At 38.3% G+C, this 12691-nt stretch overlaps 1 protein-coding gene across 1 annotated transcript in view; it reads right to left on the reverse strand.

The window, feature by feature from the left end:
* SCP2 (sterol carrier protein 2) overlaps nucleotides 1-12691 on the reverse strand; it is a 136497-nt gene that overhangs the window by 77665 nt on the left and 46141 nt on the right. Inside the window, exons 7-9 of the mRNA XM_017874501.1 lie at nucleotides 3750-3810; nucleotides 1823-1909; nucleotides 230-419 (exon numbers count right to left, since the gene is read on the reverse strand). Coding sequence (XP_017729990.1) covers nucleotides 230-419; nucleotides 1823-1909; nucleotides 3750-3810 — 338 coding nt within the window. The remainder of the gene's footprint in view (nucleotides 1-229; nucleotides 420-1822; nucleotides 1910-3749; nucleotides 3811-12691) is intronic.

Raw genomic sequence — 12691 nt, forward strand, 5'->3', positions numbered from 1 at the left:
GGAAAGGAAAGGAAAAGGAAAGGAAAGGAAAGGAAAAAGGAAAGGAAAGGAAAGGAAAAGGGACAACAAAACAAACTATCTTTGTTTTTTCCCTTAACTCTGTAACATTGGAGTTCTAGGCATAGTCAACTTAAAATAATGATAAATAGCATGTCTAGTTAATTAAAAGTTATTACATAATAATGCATGGCTCTATCACAAGAAGCATGAGACTCTATCTTAAAAATACAAAATAAAAATAACAAATAAAACAGAATCTCAGACATACCATTTTAATAACGCTTTTTTCTTCAAACGAGCTTGGCAAATCAGTCATCATTTCTTGTGCCAAAATTTCCACAGCTTTGGATTGCAGGCCATACTTCTGTACAAATGCTTCACTGGCCAAAATTGCTGCTGCAGCACCATCTGAAGTGGGACTAAGAGGAAGTAAAAACAATTCTAGGAGTTTCTTCTATGTGAAAAGAAAGGCCAAATATACTTGCTGATCAGTGGATTGTCTTATTTGTGATATCTACAGTTGTAAATATCATGCTTCCCACCTAAGGACTGAACCTCTATCAAGAACTTAAATGTTGTCAATCACTAGTTGGTATCTAAGAGTCCCAAAAGTTTTTTTTTTTTTTTGAGATGGAGTTTCGCTCTTGTTGCCTAGGCTGGAGTGCAATGGTGTGATCTTGGCTCACCGAAACTGCAACCTCCTCCTCCTGGGTTCAAGTGATTCTTCTGCCTCAGCCTCCCGAGTAGCTGAGATTGCAGGCATGCGTCACCACACCCAGCTAATTTTGTATTTTCAGTAGAGACAGGGTTTCTCCATGTTGGTCAGGTTGGTCTTGAACTCCCGACCTTAGGTGATCTGCCCACCTCGGCCTTCCAATGTGCTGGGATTACAGGCATGAGCTACCACACCCGGCCCCAAAAAGTTCTTATTGCAAAGAATCACCAATTTGCCTCTGGAGATGCATAAGGCATCTTCTGAGGAGTGAGTCCAAAAGGTTATTCCTATCCTAGTACAGACTGCCCCAGCTCCAACTTTACTATCTCCAAATAACTCAGTCCTGAAATCCTTTTGGAAACTGGGAAAAGATAGACTGGGGATACTAAACCATCTGCTTTAGTTAAGACTCTCGATATCTTATATAGATCTTTCTCTTAGAGCAAATTGGGATGGAAGGTAGCAAACACAAGAAGCCCTCTGCGACTTCAGTTAGATTTTCTAAATGGGCAGACCCTCATATCACAACAAATAAAAGCTGACCCAACTTATTTCTTTCCATCCCAGCCTGTATCTACAGGGCACAGCCAGGTGTTAACTGGGACACAGGCAGGAGCTAGGGAGTACTCACTCAATTGTATAGGAGAGAGATACTGTCAAGCACTTTGCAAGAAACAACTATTACCATCATTAGAGCTATGAATTTTTCCTTGTTTTACTTTTACTCATAGCTACTATTATAGAGTAGTATTTCCTGTAGTAGAAGTACATAGCAGGGAAAACAAAATGCTTTGGACTCCACTGGCCCCCTAAGCCACAGTTTAGTGAATAAATACAATTGAAATCACCAAAGTAGGTAGAAGTCATGCAAGAAGAAGTAAAACACATCATTTTCCAAGAGAAGAGGCAGTCTGTCTCCAGGCAGGAGTAGGAAGTAAGGGTACTCTAGGGAAGTGACCCAGAGTGGGGACGTGGGATGGGGACAGCACTGGGAGGAGTTCTGTGAAAGCTCTGCCCAGATACAGAGCCTAAGGTTTAACCACAGGGGGGTGGCAGGAAGGGGAGCAGTTACTTCTGTCATTAAATGTTAAAATATAGTTTTCTTACCAACACTGTAAGATAGTCAAAAAATCAAAAACTTTTTTAGATGCCATCACTTCATCTAAACTGTATTCATCTTGGAACTGGGAATACCTAAATACAAAATAAATATTAGTTACAGAATGTGAGATAGCAACTGTAATTTTTGTTGCAGAGTCAGAAACAGAATAATATGTAAGTGTTCTTTTCACAACCAAAAGATAGATTTTTATGAATAGCTATAAATGTCATCTGAATTGACCTTTTAAAAAATCCTAACTCTAAAATACAGTATGTTTGATTTTTAACATTTGGTCTTTCTCCTGCGTTCCTGGCTTGGAGCTTCCAGAGCCCTTGGAATTTCCTGAATGATAGAAGTCGGTGTTATGCTAATGAGGTCCCTTATATAGTGGGCCTTGTTATCTTGAAAATGGAAGACTGACCACCAAAAGACCAACCACGTGACTACAGAGTTGAGACTTTTGAGCCAGCTCAACCTCTGAGAAGAAGAGGAAGGCTGGAGATTGAGTTCAGTCACGTGGCCAGTGATTTAATCTAGCATGCCAATATAATGAAGCCCCAGGAAAAAATCTGGATATGGTGTTCAGCAGGGCTTCCTGATTGGTGAACATCTTGATGGATCCGGAGGATGACATGTCCTGACTCCATAGGCAAAAGGCAAGAAAGCTTTGCTTGGGATCCTCCCAGACCTCGCTCTATATGCCTCTTCATTTGGCTGTTTCTGATTTATATCCTTTATAGTAAAACTGTAAGTTTAAGTACTTGCCTGAGTTCTGTAAGTTGTTCTAGTGAATTATTGAACCTGAGGGAGTCATGGGAACCCCTGGATTTGTGATCAGTTGGTCAAAAGTATGGGTGGCATGGGCATCCCACTTGCAGCTAATGTCTGACGTATGAGCAGTCTTATGGAGGACTGGGTCCTTAATTCATGGAGTTTGCATTAACTCCCAGGTGCTTCGTGGTGGAATTGAGTTGCAATATACCCAGTTGGTGTTAGACCAGTTGGGGATTAAAACAGAATACCATATTTGTGTTTCCTGGCAAATTTTAGAATACTAGTTCCTTAAAAGCAACATCAAATGACCTGCAATTCAGCCAACTTTTGAGGTGATAACATTATACAAGTACATTAATTACGGCTAATGGAGCTTTTAAATAAATGTACAAAATAGCCAAGCGTAACCCCAGCACTTTGGGAGGCCAAGGCGGGCAGATCACCTGAGGTCAGGAGTTTGAGATCAGCCTGACCAACATGGCAAAACCCCATCTCAACTAAAAATACAGGCTGGGTACAGTGGCTCACGCCTGTAATCCCAGCACTTTGGGAGGCAGAGGCAGGTGGATCACAAGGTCAAAAGTTCAAGACCAGCCTGGCCAAGATGGTGAAACTCTGTCTCTACTAAAAATACAAAAATTAGCCGGGTGCTGTGGCAGGTGCCTGTAATTTCAGCTACTCGGGAGGCTGAGGCAGGAGAATCGCTTGAACCCAGAGGGCGGAGGTTGCAGTGAGCTGAGATCATGCCACTGCATTCCACCCTGGGTGACAGAATGAGACTGTGTCTTAAAAAAAAAAAAAAAAATCAGCCGGGCATGGTGGTTCCTGTAGTCCCAGCTACTAGGGAGGTGGAGGTTGCAGTGAGCCGAGATCACGCCACTGCACTCCAGCCTGGGTGACACAGAGAGACTGTGTCTCAAAAAACAAACAAACAAAAAGAATCATTAGCTTAAACAATATTCTAAATATAAAGTGGCCAAAAACTGAAATGGAAAAGTTGTCAAAAGTTCACTTGGGTATAAACCTTTTGTAAGAAAAAAATAAAACATTCTAGTTAATATATTTGAGATCTTGGCATTTGCTTTTCAAGTATAAAGTTGCATATTACACAGTACGATAACCCAGATTTTCATTATTTCATGTCTCTGAAATACTTACGGGTTATTAACTGAATGTTTATGATTTTCCATCCAATTTTGCAAAGTGTTCAATTTTGTTCCTGTAGAGAAAGCAAACATCTACCAGTGGGTGAATGTTTTTCTGCTGCTTATTAACAAATGTTGCAATGGTACTCAGTGTTCTGCTAAATATTTCCATGTTTTCCCTTTCATATATATCATCAGCATTAAAAACTTCAGCACTGTTCCCTCAAAAAAATTTTATTTATAATTAAATGTAGGCCTAATTAATGAACTGAATCAACTAATCGGCACACAAGATAAAAACAGTTCAAACTGATCTATTCTAATTAAAATAAGTAGGATCCAGTTTCAAAAATGAGAAAACACAGCCTAAACATACTCTAAAACATAGTGGTTTTAAGGCAGGAGAACACTGCCAGCAGTTCCTCTAGGAATCTGTCAAACACCCTAGTACCCTAGACTGAGAGAATTTTACACAACTCGCACTCTCCGGGGCATGATAAAATATTTCATCTTTCTCCCTTTCCTTGTGATGAAACAGAAAAGTTTTTAGAAGAGTTATATCCTGATAAGAAATGCATATGCCTTTTAAATTCCTTAACAGAAAATTTAAATAATCATGTCAGGAACACACAAAAAAAGTATAGTAATGAGGTAAAACATGCAAAAAAAATTTTTTTTACCACTTTTAAAAAGACAAAACAGAATAAAATAGGCTTTGAATTTTCATTTGGTGCTGTAAAGGCCAAAGAAAAAAGAAAGCCACCAATGAGAGCTGATAATGTTATATTAATGGCACAGTCAAGTACGAAGTTCCCATGTCTGTTTTCTCTCTCTCTTCTCTATCAAGGAGGATGATCTTCAGAGCAAAAATGACATACATATAATTAAGCAAATCTTATCCAAATTCTAATAAAAGAGAAGATAAATTCCACACTTGTGATCTTCTAACAATAAAAATAGTGATCAGGGCCAGGCGCGGGGGCTCATGCCTATAACCCCAGCACTTTGGGAAGAAGCCGAGATGGGTGGGTCATTTGAGGTCAGGAGTTCAAGACCAGACAAGCCAGCACGGTGAGACTCCATCTCCAATAAAACTACAAAAATTAGCCAGGCACAGTAAAAATACAAAAATTAGCCAGGTACAGTGGCACATGCCTGTCATCTCAGCTACTCGGGAGGCTGAGGCAGGAGAATCACTTGAACTAGGGAGACAGAGATTGCAGTGAGCTGAGATTGCACCACTGCACTCCAGCCTAGGTGACAGCGTAAGACTTCATCTCAAAAAAATAGTGATTGGGAGGAGGCCAATAGGGGTTCAACAAGAATAAGACAAGTCAAATTATGTGTTATCTTTTCGTGACTGAACTGACTGTTAGATCAAAGAAAACATAGTATCTGGATAGCAGAAAGAAAATTAACGAAATTTCTCAAAACACTATTTTGGACAAGATAAGGAAATATTATAGTGTGGGATTTTGGGGGGGGTATTTTCATATTTATCTTTTTGGTGTTACAAAAAAAAAAGAGGATTCTTCTGTCAAGTAAGTTTAGACTACGGTTAAACAAAGCTAAATACATGTCTCTACTGTAAGACATTTGGAGCCTTTACTATTGCACTATGTGCATTATGACCATCTAGAAGAGGACTAAAGTATGAAGCATTTCCCAATATTACACTCATGTGAAACAACAGGCATTAATTAATGCATTGACCTAGAGAAAAGTTTCTAGCACTAACTTCTAACCTCAGCTCTGGTCTTGTTAATATTTATATTACAAAGTAAGTAAGAAAACTAGAGGCTCTCTCACCAAACCTAAAGCTGGAAGGGACTGCTATAATGTTGAATTTCCACAAGGTCTATCAATAGGATGGATCAGAATATAAATTAAATGCTCAGTTCTATTCTTGAACTCCCACAACAACCTGCAAAAAGGAGCAACAACTATGAGAAACCTCAAGCTCAGTGAGATTTCAGAGTGTGATGTGACTAGCAGAATAGCTTACTTGGGATCACAGTACAGCAATTAGACTGGTTATGGGTTATGAAACAAGTTTAATGAGAATAGTTAAGAGAAGAAATGAAATATAGGATCAGTCTGGCTTCAGATATTTGAAGGGTTACAAGGTAAAAGAGGCTTTTTCTGTCATTCTCAGAAGACAAAAACAAGAGCATGGATGCAAACCATAGGTTGAGAGATTTGGGTTCAACATGAAAAAAGGGAACTGTAACAATTGGAATCTCCTAAAAATGGGATTGGCGGCCTCAGTTGGTGACAAATTCCTTGTTTTAGGCAGTACACATGCTTTATTGTCTCTATTAGATTTACAGGCAATCCATGCATAGATTGGTAGGAAGAAGGGTGGCTAAAACAGTAAAGTACCTGGCATGGTGTCTAACATAAGAGATGTTCAATAATGTTTATATTTTTTCCTCCTTTTTTCGTAACATGGGATCCAATTAATCAATAAAAGATAGCATCCCCCTGAAAAATATTCTGCCACTTACATATTTATTAAGCCTGGGCACTGATGAAGGTCTTATCGACTACTGATTCTGAACTGCCAGTAAAGATTTTTGGCTATTCAAAGGCTATGCCTTTATGTCAAACTATTTTAATAGCCTATAATTTAATTATGACACCACAAAATCTGCTGGTTCTACAAATGATTTAAACTACTATAAGCTTTCTTACATATTCATTTCTAGTGCACATTCACAATATTCACAAACAGCAGTTTTAAATAACAATTTAAATTCTATAAAATTCTACAATTCATTTAGAAATCAGTTGAATGAAGAATAAAGAAACAATACCCCAAAATGATGGCCTCAGAAGCAAAAGTTTTTCACCGACCTTCTCCTACCCTCCTGTCTCTCAGGCCCATTCTCCCCTGAGGCTAACCATAGAAACTAGAATCCCCCTTCCCCAAGGTAGGTCATAGAAACCAGAACTCCTTTTCCCCAAAGCCAGTCATAAAACCTAGAAATATTACTTTAACTTCATCCACCTTTCTAGGCAAAAACTGGTCATAAAGAAATTGTCTGACCTATCTTGTTTGACTGTAGGTCATAAGACCCCCATTCCAGAAAGGGTCCTGCCCCACACCCAGAAGGAAGGAATGCATGCTCACAGAGCCCAAGAGGAACCTAGATGGACAGGCCTGGCTGGGTTTCCCCACTCAGTCTATTAGCATTAGATCATCTGCTTTTTGTCCAATCATATTTCTATACGGCTGTTCCATACTTTGTTGAACCTAAGCACAAAAATGGACAATTTCCCATTTCTTTGAGTCTTCATTCTGAATGCTCCCGTGTACACACATTAAATAAATGCATATGCCTTTTTTCCTGTTAATCTGCCTCATGTCAGTGATTTTCAGTGAACCTTCAGAAGGTCAAGGCCCTTGTTCCCTACAATGACATTTCCACTAAGATAGTGTACATTTGTATTTCAAATTTTAGACTAGAAAACTGTCCAATTATTCTAAGCAATGTAAAACTTGAGAAAATATATACACTTAGAAACACACCAGCAACAGGATTTCCAGCTGGTTGAGGAAAAATGGAGGCCGCCTAAATCTGTGTCTTTCTATAGCCTCTACAACCAATAGAGAATAACAAGAAAAAATAAAATAGCACAAATCATACTCTCAGCATAATTAGAAAATAGAAAATGCCAAATTTCAAAGTATCTGTAAGTTAAAAAAAAAAAAAAAAAAGAAAAGAAAAGAAAAAATATTTAAGACCAAATCCCAGCCAACAATCGCTCACGTTTCTACACAAACCTTTAAAGGTACAAGGGCAGGCTGAGGAAACTGTGCAGAGAAGATGGGAGATAATGGCAGGCCAACAACTGCTCTAAACTACCAAGAAAAGAAAGGCCTCCTCCCCAAGTGTGAAAATACCAGGAAAGTATTTCTATAGATCAAACCATGACCATATGGAACGGGCTGAAAAACACAGGAGATCTGAGATGGGAATCTTAAAGGCATAGGTTCTGAGAAGAAAAAGAAAAAAAATAGCAAAATGAAAGGGCAAGGTCCCTTTTGGTGCAATTGGGTAGTGAAAGAGAAAAGCAGCAAAAGAGGACATTTGTATGGTTCTACAAGACAAAAAAAGGACAAGGTACACCTGTAGTCCCAGCGACTCAGGACACTGAGGCAGGAGTATTGCCTGAGCCCAGGAGTTTGTGGCTATAGTGCACCATTATTGCACCTGAAGAGTCAACCTGGGCAGTATTGCAAGACCCCATTCCACTATACTTACAGAAAAGGGCACCATAGTACTAAGAATCTCCCCAATCTACAAACAACACACTCAAATCACCAGGCAATAAAACTAGAAATTACTGATAAAATTAAAAGTCCACCCGGAAATTTAAAAAATATTTCCACGAAATAATTCTTGGGTAAAAAATGAAAATAGAAATGGAAATTACAGAACTTGTCAGAAAATAGTGATAATGAAAACACTACATATCAGAATCAATGTGATACATTTAACACCGTAATCAGAAAATATATACCACCAACCATTTATTAATAAGAATAAATGACATAAGGATTATTATTAAGCAGTCAAAAGGAATGAGGTCCTAATACATGCTATGACATGAATGAACTGTGAAAATACACTAACTTAAAATGAAAAATGATGAAAATGATGAAGAAGGCAACAAGGATGAAGATCTTTAAGATGATCACCTTCCACTTAATGAATAGTAACTATATTTTCTCTTCCTTATGATTTTAATAACATTTTTTGTCTAATTAGATAAGTCAATTCAAATATTACAATGAGCAAAGAAGTAGTAAAACCATCTCTTTTTGTAGATGATACAATACAGCTGCATATGTGGAAACCCCTATAAGTAAAATCAATAATAAAACTAACTCAAAAATTAAAAACTTCAGTGAGATAGCAAGTCATAAGATTAATATTTAAAAATCAATAGCCAGCCGGGCATGTGCCTCACACCTGTAATCCCAGCACTTTAGGAGGCTGAGGTAGGTGGATCACTTGAAGTCAGGAGTTCAAGACCAGCCTGGCCAACATGGTAAAACCCTGTCTCTAATTAAAAAAACAAAACAAAACAAAAAAAAAACAAAATTAGCCAAGCTTGGTGATGCGCACCTGTAATCCCAGTTACTTGGGAAGCTGAGGCAGGAGAATCGCTTAAATCCAGGAGATGGAGGTTGCAGTAAGCCAAGATCACGCCACTGCACTCCATCTTGGGCAAAAGAGCGAAACTCCATGTTGGGGGGGAAAAAAATCAGTAGCCTTCGTATACACAAGTAATGACCAGTTTAAAGGATATAACACCAGTGAAAAGTCCATGTGCAATAGCAGCAACAAGGATGATTAAAGGAATTAAGAAGGTATTTAGGAATAAGTTTAACAAGAAATAAAACACTTATATATGAAGAAAACTTTAAACACTCCTGAAAGACACAAAGACAGAACTGAATAAATGAAGATAATCCCTGTTCTTTGACAGGACAACTCAGCCTCATAAATACATCAGTTCTCCCTGAATTAATTTAACAAGATTAATACAATCCCAGTAAAAACACCAATAAGGTTTGAGAGTAAAGTTCAAATGGAGAAAAACATAACCAATGTACATAACCTATGCATAAATGGAGGCAAGAAAACACTGAAAAACTATGAGGGATCTTGGGCCAGAAAAAGATGTTAGTCAGATAACTGGTGAAATTTAGAATGAGGTCTGTAGATTATATAATAGTATCATATCAATATTAACTTCCCAATTTTGATCACTGTAGTGACTATGAAAGAACTGCAACTTACTCTCAAACATTTTTTAAATTAATTTTGCTGTTGTTGTTGTTGTTTTTTGAGATGGAGTCTTGCTCTGTTGCCCAGGCTAGAGTGCAGTGGCACGATCTCGGCTCACTGCAACCTCTACCTCTTGGTTCAAGCAATTCTCCTGCCTCAGCCTCCCAAGTAGCTGGGACTACAGGTGCGTACCACCATGCTCGGCTAATTTTTTGTATTTTTAGTAGAGACGGGCTTTCACCATTTTGGTCAGGCTGGTCTCGAACTTCTGACCTCACGATCTGCCCACCTCGGCCTCCCAAAGTGCTGGGATTACAGGCGTGAGCCACAGCACCCAGCCTTACATTTTTAAAAAATTACATAGTAATATAGATAAAATAATTCATTAAAACAACAAGCATGGCCGGGCGCGCTGGCTCACGCCTGTAATCCCAGCACTTTGGGAGGCCAAGGTGGGTGGATCACGAGGTCAGGAGACCGAGACCATCCTGGCTAACATGGTGAAACCCCGTCTCTACTAAAAATGCAAAATATTAGCCGGGCGTGGCGGCGGGCTCCTGTAGTCCCAGCTACTTGGGAGGTTGAGGCAGGAGAATGGCGTGAACCCAGGAGGCGGAGCTTGCAGTGAGCCGAGATCGCGCCACTGCACTCCAGCCTGGGCGACTGAGCGAGACTCCATCTCAAAAAAAAAAAAACAGCACGGCAAAACGTTAATTTTAGAAAATCAAGAGTAAAATATTAGGAATTCTTGTACTATTTTGCAACATTCTTGTTCAGTCTGAAATTACTTCTAAACAAAATAGTTTTAAAGTATATTACAACATACCTCTAAAAATGAAGCATATCATCATTTAAAATAATTGACAAACCTGGGCTGGGCACGGTGGCTCACGCCTGTAATCCCAGCACTTTGGGAGGCTGAGGCAGGCAGATCACGAGGTCAGGAGATCGAGACCATCCCAGCTAACATGGTGAAACCCCGTTTCTACTAAAAACACAAAAAATGCCGTGTGTGGTGGGCGGGTGCCTATAGTCCCAACTACTCAGGAGGCTGAGGCAGGAGAATGGAGTGAACCTGGGAGGCGGAGCTTGCAGTGAGCCGAGATCAGGCCACTGTACTCCAGCCTGGGCAACAGAGCAAGACTCTGTCTCAAAAAAAAAAATAAAGAAAAGAAAAAAATTGACAAACCTTTCAAATGACAACCATAAACAAGTTTAATTTCAAATTATACTCTGGCCACATTCATTATCTAATTAATTTTAAATATTTATGATTTTTAAACAAAAATGCTATTACAATATTCAGTTTTCCTTCCCCTTCACCAAATAGGTCAAAAAAGAAAAAAGGAAAGCCAAGCACAAATGAAAATTCCAAGCAAAACATGTTTCCATACCTATAATAAATGCTAACAAACATTACTGAATGTCCCTCTACTATGTACGGGAATGACAAGAAAACAAAAAGTTAATATACAATAAAAGTTTTTTATTATTTAAAATTAATATAGCTATCTGAGAAACAATGAAAAGAATGGAGGTTTTATAGTATGGCAGATTTGAGTGTGAAACCCTCTCCTATCACCTATTAGAAGTTACTCAAATTCTCCAAGCTTCAGGTTCCTCATATGAAAAATAAGCATACACTCACCTCTTAAAATAGTTGTTATATTTGGTATGTAAAATATCTAAGATGTGTGAGGCATGCAACAAAGAGCAGCTACTTATTACTGGGAGAAAGGGCTGCACAAGAGCTTTTGAGTGAGACAGAAATAGAATGGAACATAGGCTCTCCTACTTATTGACCCTATGATCCTGGTCAAAAACTTGTCTGAATATCAGATTCTTCTGCTATAAAATGAGATAATAACACCTGTAATAATGGATTCTTGTGATAGCTGAATGAGATAACATACATATGGAAATTCACTCCTTCATTCAATAAATGTTTGTTGAGTATTTAAATATGCTGAAGACTATAGAAGAGAAAGAAAACAAAACAAAAAAAAAAACTTCTTTCTGGTTAAATAACATGCCAAGTTCTGTGCTTGGCTGTGTATATCAAGGTAAACAAAGCAGACATGGCCCCTGCTTTCGTGGAGTTTATAGACTAATAAAGACGACAAAAATTAAACAAGTAAAACCACATATGATAAATATATGAATATAAATAGTGCTAAGTGCTATGAAGGAAGCAATATGAAGCTAAGAAAAAGAATAACAGGAGGGGCTACTTTGATTTGAATAGTCATGGAGGGTCTTTCTAAATTTTAAAGATGAATTAATTACACAACACTGACTTGTGCCAGGCACTATTCTTTTTTTTTTTTTTTTTTCTTTTATACTTGGTTTAGCCAGGTACTATTCTAAGTTAACAATCAATGTGCAGGAAATAAGACAAACAAAAATCCATGCTTTTGTTGAACTTATATTCTGGTTGGAAGAGTCAATAAACAAGAATATATATATATATCTCTGTCTCTCATGTTATATGCCATCTATAATAAACTGACATATATGTATGTGTCAGGTATATGTCAGTTTATTATAGGTGCCATATAAAATGATAAAGAAGTTCTGGGAAGGAGAGTGATGAAATAAAGCAGAAGGTGGCTTTTAAACAAAGACCTGATGGAAGCAAGGGATCTGGCTCTGATGATCTTAGGGTAGAGGCTAAAGCCCTACCTGAAGTAAAGCTTGGTGTGTATGAGGAACAGAAAGAAAAGATAGTGTGGTTGGAGCAGACTAGTGAAAGAAAAAATGGTGGGAGATAAGATCAGAGAGCTAATGAGGGTGGAGGGAATGATCATGTAGAAGCTCGTAGGCCATAAGAAGTCATTTGGGTTTCAATCTCAGTGTGATGAGAAACAACGGAGAATTTTAAGCACAGGTGTGAAATGATCTGACATATTTTAAAAGCATGGCTCTGGCTATCAAGTAGAGAATTGACTTTGGAGGTACACAAGCAGAAGTAGAGAAACCAGTTAGAACACTCCTAAATTTCAGGTACGAAATTATGCCACTACAGCAAAGGTAGCAGAAATGGTGAGAAATGGATCTACTGAGAATACAGAGAAAAGTCTTGCTGATATATTGAATGTAGAGTATGAATAGCTTGATCTTTCACCTCATCTTGGTTGACATTTTAAGATCCTCA

The sequence above is a fragment of the Rhinopithecus bieti genome, unplaced genomic scaffold, assembly GCF_001698545.2.
Source record: "Rhinopithecus bieti isolate Rb0 unplaced genomic scaffold, ASM169854v2 scaffold_7684, whole genome shotgun sequence".
In the NCBI taxonomy this organism is placed as follows: domain Eukaryota; kingdom Metazoa; phylum Chordata; class Mammalia; order Primates; family Cercopithecidae; genus Rhinopithecus; species Rhinopithecus bieti.